Genomic DNA, 22,349 nt, shown 5'->3' on the forward strand with positions numbered 1-22,349 from the left:
GGACAATACCGTGGGAGACAATAAGCACAATCCCGTTTCTATTCTTTCTTTATAACGCCGAGAAGCGAGTAAGTTTAGATAACATAGATTATCACTTGTAAGCACCTTGGCTGCGCTCAATAGGTAGACGATGTTCTCAATCATTGACCCTGTTTTCTGGGTTAGGGCTATTTATAATGCGAACTCTGTCTATCGCGATATGTTGAAACGAGGCCACAGTTTCACATCATCAGTAGACCTATTTGACAAGATAGCCCCCCAGACTTCTAGTCAATCATCCTCGCTTGTATTCAACTCTTCAGTCTTGGTTCTTGATTGTGACCGAAGAGAACAGAGCGCCACACAGTGGCTCTCCAGTCGAGGCGTTACTAGAATCAGCCACAGAATACATGTATGCACCTCCGAAAGGCATCCACCAGATCTTTTCCAAACAACAGAGTACATCGTGACTTGCTGACGCGCGTCCATGAGAAGGCTTACAAACCTCCACAGAGCACAGACAGCTGTAGGCGCAGTCATCAGATCAGATCACGGTTATCCTCGTCTTTTCAACTCGCACCAAGAGGTACAATTTCAATGCCCTTTGTGAATTGAATTCTGCCTCACTGCGACGGGGTACGGGTAAGAAGTCTTCCTTCCTCAAGGGCATGCATGTCTCGGGAAATGATAGCCCTATTCGGATCGATCCAGGCGGGAACAGAAGCTTCCGGAAGGGGTTCCAGAGTATGTAGTCTAATTGCTCGTACCTGGATTACATACCTACATCAACATCCATGAGCCCTTCGTCGTCCCCTTGTGCCTGCAGGGACGGGGGTTACGTATATACGCAGTGCTAGCGGTGTAACGTTGCGAGACCTGTGTCACCATGCACGACCGCCAATCGGATGAGAGCGAGAGTTGTGCGGATGCGGAATGTGTCAATACGAGTTGGAGATGACGGTGCTGCTCTTGGTGCTCTGCTTGTAGTTGGGCAGTGGGAGCTGGTTTGCAGAAGGGTACGTATTCTCTCACGAACTAAGTTGCATATGAGAGAATCGAAGGGCAGCAATGTGAACTAATTACATGTACTTACATGTATGGTGCGCCCGCTCTTAAAGGTAACCGAAAAATGAGGCAAAGTCGATTGCCTAAGGCTTTTCAACAAAAAAAGTTAAAAAAAATCGGGTCATATAGATTGTAGTACTAGTGATAAACTTTAACTTGCATGACCAGATTTTTGATATCTATTCTAGTTGTGAAGCCTTGGGAGTCTGAAATTCCGCATTTTCGCATGTAAAAAGCGCCAAGACTGAGCAAAGTGGAACAGTACATGTATTATACATGTACCCATTTATACCCCCCAAAAGCGGAATGCTAGAAACAGGCCTTCTGATTGGCCTAAAACTCACCTTGCAGCCACTTCCCTTCCAGACCCTGCCGTGTCGCCTTTAAGAGTGTGCGCACCATAACCCTGGCAAGGCAGAATGCAGAATGCAGAATGGCGGTATTAAGTTTTGGGCATTGGCTGGCTATATATATGCAGTCCTCCAATTGATGTCAGACATGGATGGCCATGGAGTTGATATATCTCTATATAAGACCTCACAGCCCACGACTAGTACTTCAAGGACCTGAACAAACCACCAGGCAGCATCTCCACCAGACAGACAGCTTCTACACGCAATCAAGCAAGAGTAACACTCACAATGCTGTCCAGTCTCCTCCTCCTCCCACTGCTCCTCCTCACTTCGGCCTCCGCCCAGAGCGCCTTCCCCGCCCTCTCCGGCAGCTACAAAGTCGGCACCACATCCATCAAGGTGACCGACACAAACCGCACCGACCCCCTCGCCCCCACCCCCAACACCCCCCGCTCCTTCGTCCTGCAACTCTTCTACCCCACCGACAACTCCACCACGGCCCCCCTCGCACCCTACATGCCCCCCGCAACCGCCACCTTCTACGAAACCGCCTACGGCCTCCCCAGCGGCGGCCTCAACACCCTCCAACCCAACTCCCACACCAACGCCTCCTACTCGGGCCCCTGCAAACCCGGCATCGTCCTCTTCTCCCCCGGCCACCAAACCTCGCGCTACCTGCACACCGCCCTCGCCGAGGACCTCGCCTCCACCGGCCACGTCGTCCTCGTCACAGACTACATCTACGAAGCCGACATCGTCGAGTTCCCCGACGGCTCCTACATCCTCTCCAACTTCCCCAGCAACTACACCGACGCCGACATCCTCGCGGTCCAGGCCACCCGCGTCGCAGACACCCTCTACACCCTGAACCACCTGCGCGCCATCCTGCGCGCCATCCCAGGCACCGACGACACCACCACGCCCGGCAAGATCGCCATGGTCGGCCACTCCCTCGGCGGCTCGACCGCCGCCGCCGTCATGGGCGTGGACAGCCGCGTGCGCGGCGGCATCGCCATGGACGGCAAGATCTGGGGGGACGTGGTGCACACGGGCTTCAGCGGGTCGTTCATGTTTCTGGGTGCCGCGGCGAACTACGTGTCTACCTACGAGTCTTGGGGCTTGCTATGGGCGAAGCTGCGCGGGTGGAGGAGGGAGCTGCATTTGGCGGACGCGAGGCATCTGACGTTTACGGATGCGGCGGTGATTGTGGAGTTGCTGGGGCTGAGGGGGGTGGAACCGGATGTGGCGGAGGGGCTGGTGGGGAGCATCGATGGGTTGAGGGCGTTGAAGGTGCAGAAGGTTTATGTGCGTGCGTTTGTGGATATGATGGTTGGGGGGAGGAGGCAGGCGGCGGAGGGGAGGAGGGTGTTGAGGGCGGCGGATGAGAGGTATGGGGAGATGGAGTTTGTGCAGTAGTGGTTGGTTGGTGGTGGTTACATATATGGCTAGAAGGCATAGATGGATTATAGACTTTTAGAGAGAATTTTAATATACAGAATATTTTCTCTTGTGCGTTTGCTCTCGTGATGAAAATGGAAAGACCTCCGTGTATGTAAAAGAAACACGGGGTCCCAAGTGCACTAGCAGGCATACAAGTACCCACGACGATCAACAAAAAGAGAGAAACAAAGAAGCACAATCAACAAGCGATTTATTTCATTACCATAATCATCATTTTCATCCATCATCTTTTCGTACTTGCAATTGCCACAACCCCAACCAACCCGCTCATCAAATCTCGATCTCACTCACCACCAAGCAACAACAAACGGCAACAACAACAACAACAACGACAATGACAGCCCCAGTGTAAGCCACCACGAGTGAACACACAGAGTGACACGCCATGACCCGCCCACCAACCACCCGCACGCACCAAAACCGTAACACAAGAACTACATGTATCACGTACCCCCAGCGCCCACCCCGCCAGCCGCCATCCCTTCCCCTCCCCCACCCTCCACCCTGTCCCGTCCCGTCCCATGCAGTACTACTACCCGCATCCACTACTATCCGAAAGCGGCAACCTACAAACAATAGGCATACCGCTTGCTTCAAGGATAGTTTGTGATCATGAACACTCACTCGGCCGAGTGCTTTCCTGTGATGCGTGGTCAATGACTGTTGTGCCGTTATGTGCAGCGGGAACGAGAGGCCGCGGGTTTGGGTGTGTGTGGTGGGTGGGTGGGGGGATGAAGCTTGGGCCCAGGGTGGGAGCTTGTGCGGCGGGTCGGGGGTAAGGGGAGTGGGTGCTGGGGCGGGGGAGGGGGGAGGGGGAATGCGGGGGAATCCGGGGGAGTATGATCATTGACACTAGTGTATATAGAACTTTGGGTTATGGTGTTTCTACTACATGTATTTATCAGTTTTTTGTTTTTTTTTGACACCGTCTACTTGCCGGCTTTGCTTGATTGCCGATACCATCTCCAGTGGATTACAAGTTCGTAATCGATATCAATTAATAGTAGGCTTGATGGGGATACTATTATAGCGCCCCTCCGGTACTAAGACGATAGATGAGAACGATCTCTTCTGCATCCCCGTAATTTGCCTGCCCTGAAGTACCCGTACTACTACCCGTAGCTCGCCCTAGAAGGAAGCGTCATGGCGGGTCCATCATGCATCACCGCGTCCTCCCCCTCTAGCCTCCCACCCGTCATCATAACAAACCCTCTTAACTCCTCCTCATCCCATTCCATTTCTATTATCCACTCAAAGACCCCTTCTCCTTTCTCCTTCCCGAGGAATGTCCACCGAGGACATCCAGTCACACTGAGCCCATCTTTAGGCCTGCACCTCCCAGGACTCCTTCTACCAATCCCAATTTAAAACCCTCCTACGATTTACCCCGCAAGATAAGAGAAGATCTCGGGCAATGGATCTCCTTTCTTCCTCCCTTCTCCCTTCTCCTCTCTCTCTCTCTCCTATCGTCCATCCATCCCCAAACCACCTCCTGCATTCTTCTCCTCTCTCCAAGCCCTCCTCTATCAAAGGCCACCTCTTTCATACTTCGCCAAAATCCATCTGGCCCTCCTCTTCCTCCTCCCCCTCATCTCCATCCATCACGCCTACCTTTCCTACATAGGAACCGACTCCCCTCCTCTCTTGTAGGGTGATTGTACTGCACCCCTCCCTACCACCGCCATCGATGACCGAACCTGCCGAGAGCATGGCGAGGTTTATTCATCTCGCCCTCTGCCTCTGCATGCTTTGGGACATCGACAGGGCCCGTCGGTGCTCCTGTCAGCATATTCTTGTGGGGCTGCTAGCTTACAGTCACCGTCTCCATTCTTGGGGGCTGCGGTGGGGGGGATTGTACTGATGCTCGTGTGCCAGGAAGCATGGTTTGTTCGAATTCCTTTGGTGTTTTGTTTTGATTTTTCTTGTTTTGATTTTTTTTGATTTGATTTTTTTGGTTTTGATTTTTTGCTAATGTGTTTATAGACCTCCCACAGTCACTCGGGAGCACTGCCTTCCTGCGTGGGGTGCCGTGTGGGCATGGGCTGAAAGACTGTCGGAATCTTTATTCCTCTGTGGTCTGGAGGACCAGAGCATGAGAGGGCCGGTGTGTTGGGGGATGGTTCTAGTGAGTTTTAATTTTCTTCTTCCTTTTGATAGATTGATTTGGTTGGTTGAATTCGACGTTTTGCTAAATAAGTGATTAGGTCATGATCATGATTCTGGCGGGGGGAGGGAATGGGACATTTTCCATTGCCCTGGACCTCATTGAAACGCCATTATGCGATTCTTGTGGGGCGACTGTACTGCCATAGCCGGTTGGCAAAGGGGTATGTATTTGTTTCCTTTGTTTTTATTTGGATTTGTTATTTTATTTTATTTTTTATTTTATCTTTTTATTTTCTTTTGCTAATGCGATTTATAGATTACTATATGATTCCCATTGCACTAGCTCTGACTGCAATGCGTGCCGCGGAGCTGGGGCTCCATTGGGGGGGTGGGTTGGTAATTATGCCGGTGAGTTTCTTTTCCTTTTGAAAGAGTGATTGTCTTAATGTTTACTAACAAAAAGGTCAGGTATTCGAGGGGATGAAGGAGCACTTGTATTGGAGGAGGGGTTACGTTGCCCCGAGCAATGGGTGCCCTGAGGCACCATTATGCATTCTTGTAGGGCGATTGTACTGCCACTGGCTTCCAGGTGTATGTATTTTGTTTCCTTTTGGTGTTTGGTTTGGTTTTGTTGTTTTGTATTTTACTAACAGTAGTATTCCCACTGTAGGCACGATTGCCGCCTGTGTGGGGCATTCCGGGGTGACCCGTGATTTATATCGGTGAGTGCTTTCTTCCTTTTGATTGATTGATTGTCTTGACGTTTACTAAATAAGTAATTAGATATATTCTGGCGGAGCGAGTGGATGGGACGCTTCCCATAGCCCCTGCAGTCCGAGCAACGGCATTACGCTATTCTTGTGGGGCGATTGTACTGACGCTGGTCTGTCTGGTGTGTTTATGTTTCTTTTTGATATTTTGTTTAGACTTGTTGTTTTATCATTTGCTAATATAATATAGACCAGACTCAGGAGGCGTCGACCTTGTCGACTGATGAGACTGAGGAAACATCTGGTTCCTCTGCCTCCCCCGAGAAAGGTGGGTATCTCTCCTCTTGCCGATAGGAATACCTCCTCCTTCGCCTCCGCATTCTCCGCCTTGCCTCCTTTTTTCTTGCACCTCTTTCCCCTCCCGCATTTTATCGGCTCACCCCTCTTTCTCCTCGGTATCAGGTTCTCGATTCAAGATTCTCCTGGGGATCGGGCCGCGATCGACTCAATCTTTGCTGACGGTCCTCGGTGCCCTCTCTCCTGGGAGAATACGTTTCTCCCAGCCCATACCAATACCAGAGGAGCTGGGCCATTGTGTGTAGCTACCTCCTTTATCCATTCCCAACTTACGTACCAAAACACGTGCTAACACCAACATAGAAGATTCCTGTAGGGCGTGCGTACTACTACCACCATCACTACACAACAAGGAGAGGGAAAACCGAGCACAAGCCACATGGTTCCCTCCCTCCGCGGAAAGATCTATAGGCCGCAGCCGTCTCCACGGTCAAGCTGCAAGGCCCACATCTCATCCCCAGCTATCTCGGGAGAAAAACGTGAGGCAACTCAGATTCTCTGGTTTCGCCCCGGGCTAGAAAAATCGGGAGAGCCTCCAGGGGTTATCCCTCCCTCACTCCCTTCCTTCCTTCGCCAGGTACGTGGGCAAGCCACTACCTGCGCATCCTCTCGAGGAAGGAATGGTCAAAGCTGATCGCTGCGTCCTGGGTGCACTCACTCCGATGATGCATTTTATCCGGTGCGCATCGATACGTTGAATGGAGAGGACACCCGTGTTCGGGCGATGCAGCAAGACTAACTGCTGCTGCCCGTGGGATATATTCTCCTGTAGGGCCGCTGTACTGCAACACCTCTCGGTCTCGGTGGCCCCTTGGGGGCGGTGGTGGGTGAACTGGGGTGCTAAGGTGGGTTATCCGGGGGTGGTGGAGGTTGGCTGTATCTTTATTTCTATTTTCTTAGTTTATAATATAAAACATATAAAAAATCTTTGCTGTCTTTTTGGATGTGCTTGTGAGACCTTGAGTGACATTGGCAGCCGTAATATATAGGAAGTAGATTGTGATGTGAAAGTTCGACTGTAGAAAAGGTTGATGGTTACGTACAAGTAGCATTAAGTTGATATTAGATTAGTCGTGTCAAGACATGAGGTTTCGTAAGCGCCGAGTGACACCTTATGATTGGGTCATTGTGCTAGCCACGATAGTAATAAGTTATGTAAATCAACTAGCATATATATATGTGCACATAAGTCCTCTCTTCGCCATAGATATCCCAGCTTCAATCATCTCAAGAGCACAGTTTCTCATACTTGTAATATGCTCGCGGGGTCAGACAAGTAACCTGCCTTGCAATGGCTTCGATCGAGAGGGCGACGGGTCGCGGAGTATCAAATGAGTAAGCAGAACTGAGAGGCCTCGTGGGTAAGCTATAAGGCGTACAAGGTGCCACACAAGCCAGAGAATAATTAGGCGGACACATCAAGACGATTGATTACTAGAGCTGATAATACGTATGACAAATCAAAGGCCAAGAAACACCGAGTAAAAGATTGCCTTCAGCTAATATTCTCCACCATGAATCTCTCAACGGCCCTACTATCAACGACCCTACGTACTACATACTCGTATCTTGCCTTCGCCGCCCGGGCCCTCGTCGCACCCGTAGGCGTATTCCGGACTCTGTAATTTCTAGTGATATACTGCCACTGCCACCTAAATATATACAACATAACGTCATTTAATCACAGTATTCGCGTTCGTGCTCAAGCCCGTAGAAGCTGCCCACACCGACCCTGAAGAGGAACTCCTCCGCCGGAAGATTTTAGTCAATCGCGGTAGCTTGTAAGGGGTCCTTTCTGCCTATAATTATAACATTAGTACGTGCGCCCCATCTAAAAGCTTATTTCTTTTACTCACCTTTACTTTATGAGAAGGATGCTTATCCGGCTAAGTAGGCGGAGATGGGACGTGATAGTAGTGGCTGTCATGGGATTTGTTATTCGTAATGCCTCCTCAGGCCCCAGAGACCTTCGGCTATCTTCCTGTTATTGATGGGTGCGGTCTTATGAAGTGTTGTTCAGCACAGCCTCGGTTTAAAGCGGATCATGATCGAGGAGTTTGAATCTTCACATAATCACAGTCCCTAAATCAGCAGGGTTGCCAGTTAAATATCTGATTTGATGACTTGCACGGAGGTGAAACTTACCTTGCAAAGCTTCTAGGCCAACATGCTGCCCCTTGGCTCGAGCTGGATCGATATTTCTCAAGTGGCTGGAGCACTAGAGATAAAGGCATATTACTCATCTTAACCGGCCGGTAATTGGTAAAGAAGTACTCAACTTCTTTCGCCATGAACACCGCCACCCACAACCAAAAGCCCAACGAAGATCGAGATAATTCGAGGCGATCCGAGGCAGAGGAAACTCGATACTCCCCATTCTTCCTGCCTCGATGTGCCTCACGCGTGGATCACGCTGTTCCATAGAGAGCTGTTCCCGAATCTCTTGCGTCCGCGATAATGTCGGCGATTCAGTTCAGTTCCGGGGCCACTAACTGGAATAAATCCACATATATTAGTCTCTCAATACATTGGCATCGGCGTCGTTATCTGTGGGGGTGTGGGTACCTCTTGGTTTTCATGTTAAGATGTAATTGCTTGGAGGAACTCCAAATTGACATTCCCTCCGCCAAAAATTGTGATGGCACACCTGTTTATCGGAAAGACGATGGGACATGTCGCCGATATTCTCGGATTCGGTAACACTCCCAATGATTTCATGGACAGCATTGTCCAGCCCTGTAACCCGAGAGCCCATTAATTCTGATCCAGAGAGGGCCTTCTTATGCGTTATGATTTACAATAGTCGGGATCTCAACATATTCGAACTCCTCCAGGCCGTATGCTCGAATGGGAGCGCTTAATCTTCTTCCGGTACCACAAAGTAATGCCCGCCTTGTTCCGTAATATCATTGTATGAGGGTCCTAAATAATACTACAAGATGTTAATGGCGAATCTTTAAGTATGATGTGGCGATGAACATACCTGTAGAAAACGGAAACTAATTTCCCACAAGTCCTAGGCAGTACATGGAAATATGCATCCACCAACACATGAAGCATTGTCTTTCGTGCATGACTCGAAGCCGTATGGACTCAACCCCCCCCCCCCCCCCCCCCCAAAACCCCGGCTCGGCGGCCTAATAAATTATTTTAGCAACTATTTCGATGAAGTAACGAGGATAAAGAAGAATCTTACCTGGTTAACAACAATCGCTTCAGCAGCTCCGGTATTCCGAACGCAAGAGGGAAGGCAGGATTCAAGTTCCAAGTGCCAACACAGAGGTGTTTGTGGACCATAATTTATCAATCCGATAATAAGACGGAGTCATTTATTCCCAGCAAAATATTCGGAGCTGTAAGGAATCGAGGTTAGCTCTTAAACTTCAAAAACAATACGGCGAAGTGTGGTAAATTTGTTATTTCTTACCAAAATCATAATCTAGCTCATTAGCAAACAATACCCCTCTAGCGATCGTTGATCCTTTTCTTTCTTCTTCAATTAAGTAAGTAATAACAATAACTTGCTTTTATTCTCAGACTTTAATTAAATGTTTTCTGGGTTGTAAATATCAATGTTCAAAGAAGGCTACGGACATGAAAGATAAGGAGTAAATAGAGTGAAGACTTTCGAGAGCACGCACTGGCTGGACGTAGTGGCACCCATGCATGGTTTCTACCCGCACTCCCCGTAGCCAGCTGCTAACAGGTAAGCAGCATCTACTTGTCATAAACTAGAATAGAAATAAGCTTTATTTTTCGAATAGAGTTTGGGACATCGCCCCTTCGCATATGTATATATTCTCTATGCGAGCTTCCGTTTTATGAGAAATGCAATTAATTACAAACGCTATGGTACCAGCTCGACATCCAGGATTTTTCGAAATCAAGTCTCAGATTAAAGTAGCGATAGTCATTGTTAACCATTGGAGTAATAAGAGGAACTCATAGCATAATTGTGGTCCACCGAGCCTGGTGGTGTTACTACAACATCGTAAACAACCAGCTTTGCGTAACCCTAACCCTTCATGGGCAGGGCAGTGCAGGCCTCAACAAGAAAAAGCAAAAACCAGGAGAAAAAAGATGAGCTCTCTGGCGGGGAATTGAACCCCGGTCACTCGCGGACAGTTTAATGACAAGCGAGTATACTAACCACTATACTACCAAAGATGTTGTAATGGCACAAAGTTTTTAAATTATAGCCACATAATAAAATTATACTACTCACCTAATACAGCCAAACATTTCAATCAATACTACCCGTTAGGAGACTCCGCTGACTATGCCTATATGATAGCAGCTTTCAAACAAAAGATACACTGTCTTGAAAGCTTAACTTATTACAATGCAACTCACAACCAGGCAGAAAGATTTGGTGATGAACAGCGCACGGTCCTTACTACTAACACAACGCACTATTGAACGTATATATAACCATTTAAATATTGTCAGTACAATTACACACACCACCAATGCATCGCCTTTCTTTCGATAGCCGTCTACATCTAGGTGTTTAGTTTTAATAGATAATAATTTATAATATTCCCATTAGCCCCACCGGAATGACAGTCAATTCCCTCCAGCTGCTCAACTTTTTTTGTCCAGTTGTTTATTCGCTAAACCCGCAGAACCAGACCCGGACCCAGATGAGCCTCACTGATGGAGGGCTTCCGGGGGGTTGTTTTTGTATTTGCGGAGTGGGTGGGCGAGAAGGAAGAACCGAAGCCCCCATACCTTGACTCTGTGCATAGGCAGCTAAAAGCATCATATATGTCAGCAAAATGAGGAAACACAATTGCGAGATGAATCATGTCATGAGGCTTACCTTACCTCAGCCACAGCCACATAAGGGGATGCCGATGAAGACGGTCGAATAAATCCAGTCCTCGAAAGACAAGCCCTTCCAGCCGAATAGTGTTGGAATGTATAACCGGACGTTACAGACGGCCATATAGGCATAGACTAATATTAAAGAGACTAATTTAGCATCCATAAAGCAAGAAAAGAAAATAATATCCAATATTGGTGATCAAGTAACAAAGAGATGTAGGGATATCAGTGTCACATACCATCTTCAACTCCTCTATGCCCCTCATCCCCAAAAACATCTCCACAAGCGACCAGAACAAACCCCCCGCTGAAATTACTAGCAGAATGAGGGATGATGTGCGCGATCTCGGGGGTGAAGGGATTCGCGCCGAAGATGGACTTGTTGCCGTCGCGCACGCGGCAGTTGGACGTGACAGTAGATGATGTACGTATCCCAGCCAAACCCTTCCAAAAGCTTCCTCGGCCTCCCCGCAGCTTTGAATGGGTCCGAGGAGAGGTCCCAGCCGATTTTGAGAGGGCATATCCTTTTCAAAGACATCAGTAACGAATTATTTCAAAGATTAGGGCATTAAATTACGGACCAGCTCTCCACAAAGTCGGAATGTATTCTCCGGGGAAAGCATTGCCTCGATGGCAGTTCGATTATGTTGATTCGTTTGAGAAGTGTTCAACGTCCCGAACTCCAAAAAATTGGAAATTGTCCTTCTATTAGTGTAATTAGCTTAATAGTTTCTCATTCAAGATTCGTAGAACTAGATCAGATATTGGTATGATTACTTACTACAGCTTCCAAGTTCCCAAACTGATCGGCTTTCCCGAACGTTCACGCCAGACCTCTCTTCTTCCCTTCCTCCCTCCCTCCATAAGAATAACTGCTCCTAGAGACCTCCAATGGTGGGGTAGGTCTATACATTTCAATTGTTGATTCGCCGGTGCTCTAGAGTAAGAAGCCCTAGAAATAAGAGAGTAACCTTAAACTTGAACAAATATCAGTAAGCATTTCTATAGAAGATGAAGAAAGAAATTGGATCGCTTACAACAACCCCCCAAAAAGAGAATAAATGGCGTTTTAAAAGGGAAGAGGGGCCACAACATGATAATACTAAAACCATCCTCATCTCGGATATATATACGACAACCCAACTACTTCAGTTAGCACAATATATAATTAACTGAGGTGGAGCTTACATACACCAACATGGTTATTTGGTTGGGTGTCAGCTTCCCTAAGACATCCCCCCGCCCCCTTCCCTTCCTGTGGGATGTACTCCCCAGCAAAGGCCAACATCTAGTTCGATTATGTTGATTCATTCGAATCGTATTCCTCAACGAGGCAGCCCCCAGATAGACTAAAGAACTCCCCTTCCTCTTTAATATAGCTAGTCAACAACAGCTCACTAATCGAATAAATGGAAGAGTACCAGAATAGAAAGATTACCCACCAGACGATAAAGTCTAACACAAACCCAAAGCGTGGGTGTGATCCTTCCGTCGGTGCTGCTCTATCGCCCATGTTAGCACGCCTGACGTCGACTTCAATATCGTTAATTAGGCTACAACTACTCACTATTTGGCTCCTCCTCCTCCTCCTCCCCACCATCATTCTCCTCCCAATCATCCCCGCGCAACGACTTCATTTTGTTTGCGGTTGCAGCCTGCCCCTCCACCTATAGACCCAATACCCGAAGGCAGGAATCTTGTGGAGGTGCATCTGCCCGGCGGACAACAGTCCAAGGGCCACAGACAACTCCGGCCTCTCTTATTGGGGGTAAGAGATATATCTCATCTTTTGTCCCTGCTGACTTCAATTAGTACTTATTCATGAAGTAGACTTGGAGTGATTTAACAAATGAGCCACTGACATTAAAATACTCCCCAAGCAGCCAAACACAACCATCATCTGGAAGTGTTTTCGTTCTCCATGATCACTGCCATTAGAAGATCACCCCAATCTCCATGGCCATTGATCCAATTGCCACCGTTGAGAGACATATCTTGTCTTCTAACCCAGCTGTTGACGTCACTCTAATTAGTATTTTATTCAAAAAGTAGAAGGAGAGAGATTTGAGAACGAGCCACTGACATGAAAACATTGCCCGAGGCAGCCACACACCACCCACATCTGTGTGCCTTCTCCATCGATCCTTGGAGAAGACAACTCAGATCTCTCTTAAGGGACTTTTTAATAATTGCCTATTGTTGAGGAACACTCAGAGTTAAATTAAACTTTACTAATTCGAAAGAAATATATAAATATATTCAACTACTAACCTTCCAGATGTCCAGCTTCTGTGTTATCGGCCGGCCAGACCCCATGCTGTTATCTTTGTAAACATCGACCATCATGATAAAGCAAATGAAAAATGCTCTGCTCTTGAGCCACGAGGAACGAGATGTTATTTTCACTGTACCTTGAAAAAAGCAAGGCCACAAACCAGAGACCTTTGTCAATCTTCTCGAAATCCGAGAATATTGTGTTGCTGGTAATAGTGGGATAAGATTCAGCTGAATGAGTTCTGCTGCAAAGTTTCGAATATGATGAAGAAGATGGAGATCAGGAACAGAAGAGGAAGCGGAAGAGGCTTTTATTATCAATTTAGACACTAGTGCCCCTGAGTAGCTGAACAATGATATTATCTCAAAAGTACATATATACACAATGGAAAAATGTATTATCTTTAATACATCTCTGACCGAGGTATAGCTTGTGACCCAAGCTAATCCATTGTTAATACTTGTCCACTTTCGCAAGCCGAATCCTTGGTTCCATTGATTGCAATTGCTGACGCGGTTGGACGCTTAACGTTTCCTATTAGACTCGTCAAGAAATCCCTAGCACGCAAAAAGAGAGTAAAAAACTAAAAGAAGTATTATAATTAATATTATTATTTATAAAAACACTTTTCTCCTACCCCCAGATAACCAAACATATCCACCAACTCCCCAAACCCCCGTTTGGACTCAAAGTATCCTTCGACTCCCGCGAAAGCAAGGCCGTATCAGCCAAAGAGGCTGAAGACAACTCGTGTCTCTCTTACTTTTAGCAGCCTGAAGGTCCTGGTCCCCATCATTGTAGAAGGCTTTGATGATCTGGGCAGGGGACCAGGACCCCGGTCAACTGCTGACCATCCAGCCCTCCCGGGCCCAGATGATCTGGCACGGTGGTAGCCCCCCAACGATGCCTTCCGCGGCGACTTTGCGCAGAGATAATATTTCCGTGCACCTTTCCGGCACCGCGGATGGTGCAGAAAAGGTCGAGACCTGTATGATTGAGGGGAGGCTTCCCTATCCCCCAGAAGAGAAGTCAGTATATGTTTTAACAATTTATCAATTAGGAAATAAGGAATCGTATACAACCTCTCAATCAAACAAGCCTCGAACCAAGAGAAATACTCCCCAAGGAAGAAGAGGACGGTGTCAACTTGGTGTCCGCCCACCACCAAGCCCACACCGGTCAATATCTGACGATCTCCGTCAGTATTTAAACTTGCAGATTGATTAATTGTGGAAAAGGAGCAAAAATGGTAACTTACCTTCTGCTACATAATGTATATTCCGGAGGGCCAGGCCCGCACCGAATATATCTACGACAATGACCGTTAGTATTGACAGCGACCCAGATCGATTAATAGCGGAAAAGGAATAGAAATAGCAACTTACCTTCTACTACATTATGTATCAGAGGGCCACCGTCGCACCGAATATATCTACGATAACGATCGTTAGTATCGACAAAAAGCCAGATAGATTAATGATGGAGAAGGAGCAAAAACGGCAACTTACCTTCTGCTACATTTTGTGTATTCCGCAGGGCCACGGCCGCAGAGAATAATATCTACGGCAACAACCGTCAGCATCAGGCGCAGAAACACAGATTGATTAATGATGGGAAAGGAACAAAATGATAACTTACCTTCTGCTACGTTATGTATATCCCAGGGTCGGCCCACCACGCCCGCACCGTACAATATCTACGATAACGGCCGTCAGTATCTGCTGCAACACTGATGGATTGATAGAAAAAAAAATAACAACTTACCTTCTGCTACGTTATGTATAACGCAGAGTCGGTGCACCAGGCCTGCACCGATCAATATCTACGACAACGACGTTCAGTATTAGCAGCAACACAGAGATATATATTAAGGATGTAGAAAGAACAAAAATGGAAACCAACCTTCTGCTACATTTTGTATGCTGCTGTTTAGGCACACCACGCCCGCAGCATACAATATCTACAACAACGATTGTCAGCATCGGCACTGATAGATTCATGACCGTGAATGAACAAAAAGGACAACTAACCTTCCGCTACATTTTGTATGCTGCTGGTTCGGCACACCACGCCCGCACCGGATAATATCTACAATAACAACAGTCAGTACTTACAGCAACACAGATAAATTACTGAATGAGAAGGAATAATAACGGTAACTTACCTTCTGCTACATTATGTTTATCCGGAGTCGGTGCGGAAGGCCCGCACCGAACCATATCTACGATAACTGTCAGTATTTGCAGCAACAAAGATTGATTAATGACGGAGAAGGAGCAAAAAAAGACAACTTACCTTCTGCTACATTGTGTATTGCACAGAGCGGTGCGCTCAGATGCGTTTGCTGGTCTGCTGCAGTACAGATGCCCTACAGGAGGTTGTCTGCAGTACATTCGCCCTACAAGAGATGTTTGGGTACGAGATGGAGTGATGGAGAGAAGAAGAGGAGGGAAGATGGTGTAGACAAGTTAAGGAGTACAATGGCACTGGAATATCCCGAGTGTGGGAGCTAGTATTAGGGCTCACTTTTGAATTAGGGTTATCGATATCCGAGTGAAGAATGCTCAGTAAGCAAAGTTAAACAGTCACGAAGCCGGTATTAGGTATCATATATACCCGATGTTGGCGTTGATATTCGCTCTTGTTTGATTTACTTAAGCTTCGGTCGGGAGCAGAGTCCGACGGGAGTGCTACGAGTAACAGTAAACCAGAAAATGCTTATAACGACCTGTAATAACTCTATTGAAGCAATTAAGCTCCTTTATCTATCATTTACTTATATTTTGAGGGCTGTGTATTCATTACATTCGTATGTGATCTAACAGATGTGAATATCTGGCCACTTCAGTACGGGATGATGCTATGATGGAGTGTACCCATAAAAAGGGTATCTAATATTCGTTGTAACAGAAATCAGGGATCAAGTGACAAGGGTTCGAGTGAGTGATGATGAATCACTCGGCTACCCAACAAAGAAATCAGTTAACATAAATCACATAATATCACTCGGACATTGTAACTCCGCTATTATCCACCCCACAAGGCCCAAAGCAGGACGAGCACCACCCCCCGCTCCGAATACCCCCTAAACCCATCTTAAAAGTGTTTCTATGCCAGTACCCGATTCCCGCAAATGGTAAATCATGAAAAATCACTCACCACCTCTGTAGGTTCCCATAAGAACGATCCCGCACTCTACGTACATGTAGTCACTCAACCGAGTAGAGCCTCATCTCTTGCTCAAAATACCTTTCCATTCTCGAGTACGGATATATATCCCCCAATTTACGAGAGATATCCACTGACGAAAAGATGGTCCTACCCTTCCTCAGATACCGCAACAGTAACATCAACGCTCTCACCCACGTCCCCGAATCCATACAGCTGAGTATTGACTCTGGGCCCTCCACCACATCGCCATCGCATCCAACGAGAACCCGACAGTCACCGCCCCAAAACATCCCACTCTACAATCAACAACACCTCCGGTACTTCCTTTCCCATCACCAGCAGTTACACCATTCACCCGCAGACTGTCCAGCCTCAAGTCTACATGAATCCCCACTGACTGCTTACACGGTGTCACTCCCCCGGATATAAGCCGCATCATTCGTTACCCACTACTGTCTATGTAGAGGGCATGGCTAATGAGCAGAGTATAGCTCCATCCACACACGCCGAAGAACTATTCAATCAGAGGGTACATCGAGACACTGAAATTAGAGAGGTAGGTTAGCAGCGGGAGTCATATGAGCGCGGATCAGGTATGCATGAGCAGCTTCAACGGTTTCCAACAAGATTTATGAATCATTGTCGAACTTACGATATCCCAATTACAATATTGATAAACTGAACAGCGGTATACAGGAGCATTCGAACATGAGGAACAGAAGGGGAGTCATTACCACTCCTCCCGGGAATACAAACACAGACAAGTCCCTCTACAAGTACGCCCTCCCATCCAACACCCTCGGCCACCACCACAACACCACCCCCAATACCACCTTCTATCACACCCCCAGCTTCCAAACACAATCCCTCCACAACCAAGAACATTAGCCAAACACAACATCTAGGGCCATCCGCAAATAATAGATGCCAAGCCTGGCTACCGCCAGATCCTGAGGCGCCGGTTAGTCTTGGCTACTTAACAAATGGCTACTAATATTCATCGTCAATTATAATTACTCATGGTGCTTTGTTGGTAGGGGCTGCGCAGGCACTGTACTGGTCTCTGTTATAGGAGGCTTTTTGATAATAAGGGGACGGAAGTGGGGGTATGTGGCATGGGTTTTTAGCAGTAGGGAGTGTCTGTGGGCATTACGTCGACTGGGCCTTGTATCTCAAAAGAAACCGATAGTTATCAAGAATTCCAGAATCAACGGGGACTTGACGACCATGCGCTCTCACTGCCCCTACAAGCAGTTCCATCCTGTGGCCAATCATTACAATAATACACGAGCCAATGATCAACCTCATTATGAGGGATATCAACCATCGACCCCTCAAACTCTCCCCGATTCTATTCACAAGCCCCGTCCCTAGACCTCTATGCCCAGCAAAGGAGCAATAAAAGCAATCCAGGAACGAGACAGACCCGTCCCACCATCTACTATCTACTATCTACACTACACTCTAACTACACTAACTATTTACACTATCTACACTATCTACCCTCCCCACCGCCCTCCTTCCGCTCCTTCACCCCCTCCACCCCCTTCCCCCAATTCCCCGCCCTCCTCCCCCACCTCACAACACTCCAAAAATGCTCCCCCCCAAACCTCGGCGGCTCCTGCGGGTGCTTCCGAAACGGACTAAATATCACCCCCTCCCTCTCATGCGTCCCCACCATCTCCCCCTTCTCCACCTCCCCCTTCTCCCCCCCACCATCCACCACCACCTGCTCAGCACCCCCCTCCCACCCCCTCCTCAGCGCCGGCGGCCGCCACTCCACCCCACCCCACCACCCCTCCCCCGTCACCTCCCACAACCGACTCACAGCCCTCCTCCACGCAAACCTCTCATCCTCGCCCGTCCACGCCGCCACATCCGCAAAATCCGGCGCCGCTGCAGCAGCAGCTTCCGACCTTCCAGTATCATCATACGCAACAATATTCGGCCTAAACGGCGCCGTGAGGTCTTGGTGCGCCTCTGCATACACCTCGGCACTGAGCGGGTCTGAGTCGCCGGACATATCCCACTCCGCGGTGGCAGCAGCATGGGCCGGGACAGTGTCGGGGAAGAAGAGATCGTCGATGCTTTCCGCGGACGTGCGGATCGCGAGCCGCACGCCCGACTCGTAGACCGCGTCGAGGAGGGTGATGAAGCGGCGCGCCTCGTTCTTGAGGGTTGCGTGTGTGAGCGGCGGGATGTCGGTGATGAAGAGGGTGTGGTAGTGGGACGTGAGGGTGATGTAGTCTGCGGGCCCCAGCGGGGCCGCACACAGCTCGGAGAAGGTGAAGAGGGCGATGCCGGCGTGGGAGTGGGGGATGGGGAGCGTGCGCGTGTAGATTGTGAGGGATGAGGGCGTGAAGGTGGGTGGTGTGGGGGAGGTGGGGGAGGTGGCTTTGAGAGCGGATCTGATGGCGGCGTCCCAGGAGGCGGCCGGGGAGGTGGTGGTGAAGTAGTATGCGGGCTGCTTCCCGGGGGTCTCTGGCTCTGGCTCGGGCTCCGCAGTGGTTTCTCCAGCTGCGTTCGCACCCTCGCCGGCGAAGCCGACGCGCCACCAGTTTCGTCCTCTAGCTTCCCTCCGCCAGTCTTTGCTCCCGCCCATATCCCAGAACTGACACCGCCTGCCCAGCGCCTTCAGAAAGCCATCAAACTCACGTTCTCTCCCCGCTCCCGCCCCCTGGACCAGATCCTCCGCGCGGCAATTCGAGCTCCCCACCAGCACGCCGCCCATACCCCAGAAGCCGACCAGCAAGCCACTAACAAGCTTCGCGGCCGCCCTATCCGGCATCTGGAACTCGTCGAGGAACAGCACGGGGCTCTCGATCACCGTTGCGCGCGCAAGGCGCAGGAGGGAGTACTCGTTCTCCTCGCCGGGGAGGGCGCGGGTGCGCCGCATGGCCTCGAGAGAGGAGATGATGTGCAGCATGAAGGCGTGGAAGTGCCATCGCTTCTTTGAGGCCGTGGGGAGGGAGTGGTAGAGGAGGTCCAGGAGCATGCTTTTGCCGGTGCCGACCTCGCCGCTGAGGAGGAGGCCCTGGGGCGTGTCGAGCTCGAGGGCGTGGTCGGCGGTGGTGAGGACGCGGATGAGGTTTTTGGAGTCGCGGTTTTGGCTGAGGAGTTTGGGGAAGAGGCGGCGTGGTGGGGGGGTGGGCGTGGGGTCGAGTGCGCGGGCCAGGGAGTGTAGGCGCGTGTTGAGGTGTGCGGGGGGCGTGTAGTCGAGGAGGCGCTCGTAGACGGATTGGAGGATGAGGGCGGCGCGGTGCTGGTGCGGGTCGGGGAGGAGGCGGGAGGTGGCGAGGTGGGCGCGGTAGAGGTGGAGGGGGTTGGTGATTGTGAGGGAGGACGAGGCCGAGGTGGGCGGCATTGTTGCGGGCTGGGGGGAGGAGCTAGAGAGAGATGTAAATAGGAATTGATGACTGGATAGGCTTCTCAGTAGAATCCGGGGTCTGTGAGAGTTGGAGGTATCTGACCTGTTTGGTTTGCAATCCCTAGTTACTAAAGAGTGGAGTATTCGGTATGCCAGAGAAATCTGTGACGAGAGTTCATGACATGCAGAGCTATCCCAAACTTCAAAGCGCTCTCCTCTCCCCAGTGCAGAAACAGATTGAGATGAGGCAGAAGCTGCTCCAGTTGAATGTGGCGATGGGCAGAAGACGAGCAGTCGTCGAAGAGAAAAGCCCGTGGCAGACTCCACGATGAGGCCAGATCCGGGTGACGTCGCCGCTCGGCAGAAGGTGGCCCAAGCTCCCGTTGCGCTAACCGTTCTCATAAGAGGCGGGCCTTGGCATCTACTATTTGCACCGAAATCAGCCGACTAAGCAAATATATAGGATCAATGATAGCCAGCACCGGAAACGCGGGATCAATGATGGCTCACACCAGAAGTGCGGGATCAATGATAACACACACAGCAAAATATCTTGTCCTTGCTGCACCACGTAGAATGTTTGAGGTGATCACACCATGGGAGAGCCGTGATCGCAAACACAATCACAGGTGGTAGTCAGCTGGCACTGTCGCTTGGGGGTGATTCTACGTGGTAGGTGGGTCGAATTTCTTGACAGTTCGTGGGTTTGTTATTATGAATGCATGTAGGCAACAGTGGTAACTACGAGTGCCAACCAGATAAAAGATGGGCACGGTGACTGCGAGTGTTCATGACGAACGAGCTTATGGCAGCATCAACAAACAACCCGAGGGCTACATGAATACTATTACTCGTGGCTTGTGAATGAGGGCGGGAGGGGGGCTGTGTGGCTTTGGGGATGGAATTACATGTAATTAGTGCCCAAGCCTCTTGCATGTGCTTCGTATCTTCTATGCAATTTTGCAGATGCATATCCCCCGCTCTTGCATCGATGCCCAGCACAACTAGCACTATCCGGCAGCGAAAACCCCCCGCTCTTGCATATCGATGCCCAGCAAAAATCTACTACCCGGCGGCGAAAACCCCTCCTCTTACATACCAATGCCCAGCAAAACCAGCACTACCAGGCGGCGAAATATCGAAGCCCAAGCCATCTCGGAAGCAGATCCCCCCTCGTCCGTCTCTACCCTCTCGTAATTAAACCACCTGTCTTTATCCCCTCCCCCGAGTATATAAAGCCCAGGATCTTCCGCCCAAACTCCTTCTTTCCTTTACATCTTTATCATCGCAGCTGCCCAAGCTCTAGATTTCATCCAAGTTAACCTCCTTTTTTTCAATATCGGCATCTCTCTTTGTCTTGTAAGCAGCACTGCTTGAAGCCTCTCCAGTGTGAGCACCAGTGTGAGCAAGGCTGTGGCCGGATTGGGGCTTCCCTCCCTCCCCCCCCCCCCCCAAGTGTCATCCTATACCAAGAGCTGGTTCTTTTGGTCGCACTACCGGGAAAGTGGGGTGTAAGTTTTATCCTCTCCATTTCTTTTTCATCTTAGTCTGTCGAGTTTTGATTTAATTTGAAATATCTAGATTGTTTCGGTGCCCTGTAGTGCCTATCGAGAGGCCACAGGTGGTTTGGGGGAGGAAAGGAGCAGAACTCCGCCATTGTCTCGCTGGCTGGTATGTAAAGCCTTTCTTTCTCTAATGTTTTCATCACATTGTTCTTTTTCCTCAATTCTCCTGCTCTACGTTATTCTTCTGTACATATCCCTATCTTGCAAAACTTAGTACTTGAATTCTGGAGCTAATATACTATCTATTATAGAGCTCATTCATCAGTCCCCCCGTCGTGGTGGTTTTTGGTGGAACCCATACTGGTACAAAATACACTCTCCAAATCTAGTTCTTTTTCATAAGCTAATTTCTATATATAGGGCACGAAATCTCTTCGGACCTCACGCTAGATGGTGGGTGTCGGCCCCTCTGCCAATTGAACACCCTTAATAAGGCGTTTAAATGCTGGTAGATTTGGGGGGGGGGGGGGGGTTGCGTTAAATCAATCTGGTTTGTTTTCCAGTTCTAGTTTTTTTTCACAAGCTAATTTATATAGGGCATGAAATCTCTTCGGACCTCGCCCTTGATGGGTGTTGTCCGGCCCCTCTGCCAATCCAACACCCTTCATTGGGTGTTGAATTGCTGGTATGCATTGGGGTTCCTCTTGCTGCTAGTGTTTAAATGCTGGTATGCTTTAGGAGGAGGGACTTCTGCTACCAGCGTTTAAATGCTGGTACGCATCCTCCTGCTGCCAGCGTTTAAATGCTGGTATGCATTGAGAGCGGGGTGCCTTCACTCACTATCCAGTGAGTGTCGGTCCGGTCCCCTTCCGGCCTCTCGATTTTGAAGGGCGGTTCGAGTTCATATACAGATTACATCAAGGTATGGGATCTCAACTATTTTCAGTGACATTTAAGACCTCATTAACTAAAAGCTAACCACATTATCTACAGAGTTCGGGGTTCACACTTCCATTGGTATCCACGGATATTCTTTCCTCGAGGAAAGCACCGTGTAAGAACTCCTCATTCACTTCCACAATTTAACTTCCATCCAAATTACTAATTAGTACGCAGATCGGTGCTAATGGTTGTTCCCGACAACCACTCATCTGAAGGACGATTCGGGTTCAT

The 22,349-nt window shown here is 49.1% G+C and overlaps 4 protein-coding genes across 4 annotated transcripts; 1 reads left to right on the forward strand and 3 right to left on the reverse strand.

Moving 5' to 3' along the window:
• Positions 1 to 1,685: 1,685 nt before the first annotated feature.
• On the forward strand, positions 1,686 to 2,813 carry H6S33_004991 (uncharacterized protein; the record flags this gene model as incomplete). Its single annotated transcript, XM_044836699.1, has 1 exon — positions 1,686 to 2,813. One exon carries the CDS (start codon positions 1,686 to 1,688, stop codon positions 2,811 to 2,813), a length of 1,128 nt encoding a protein of 375 aa, XP_044690204.1.
• Positions 2,814 to 10,644: 7,831 nt separating this feature from the next.
• Positions 10,645 to 11,481, reverse strand: H6S33_004992 (uncharacterized protein; the record flags this gene model as incomplete). Its single annotated transcript, XM_044836700.1, has 4 exons — positions 10,645 to 10,783; positions 10,854 to 10,990; positions 11,098 to 11,382; positions 11,440 to 11,481. The coding sequence occupies 4 exons, from the start codon at positions 11,479 to 11,481 to the stop codon at positions 10,645 to 10,647; spliced, it is 603 nt and encodes a 200-aa protein (XP_044690205.1).
• A 2,794-nt stretch (positions 11,482 to 14,275) lies between these two features.
• H6S33_004993 (uncharacterized protein) lies at positions 14,276 to 15,743 on the reverse strand (the record flags this gene model as incomplete). Its single annotated transcript, XM_044836701.1, has 14 exons — positions 14,276 to 14,319; positions 14,392 to 14,442; positions 14,519 to 14,565; positions 14,642 to 14,693; positions 14,772 to 14,777; positions 14,825 to 14,829; positions 14,898 to 14,903; positions 14,946 to 14,955; positions 15,036 to 15,041; positions 15,089 to 15,093; positions 15,164 to 15,221; positions 15,298 to 15,354; positions 15,429 to 15,501; positions 15,723 to 15,743. 14 exons carry the CDS (start codon positions 15,741 to 15,743, stop codon positions 14,276 to 14,278), a joined length of 441 nt encoding a protein of 146 aa, XP_044690206.1.
• A 2,056-nt stretch (positions 15,744 to 17,799) lies between these two features.
• On the reverse strand, positions 17,800 to 19,668 carry H6S33_004994 (uncharacterized protein; the record flags this gene model as incomplete). The annotated part of the gene is made up of 1 exon (XM_044836702.1): positions 17,800 to 19,668. One exon carries the CDS (start codon positions 19,666 to 19,668, stop codon positions 17,800 to 17,802), a length of 1,869 nt encoding a protein of 622 aa, XP_044690207.1.
• Positions 19,669 to 22,349: the final 2,681 nt, after the last annotated feature.

This window comes from Morchella sextelata (assembly GCF_020137385.1).
Source record: "Morchella sextelata strain SCLS chromosome Unknown scls_19, whole genome shotgun sequence".
Lineage (NCBI taxonomy): Eukaryota > Fungi > Ascomycota > Pezizomycetes > Pezizales > Morchellaceae > Morchella > Morchella sextelata.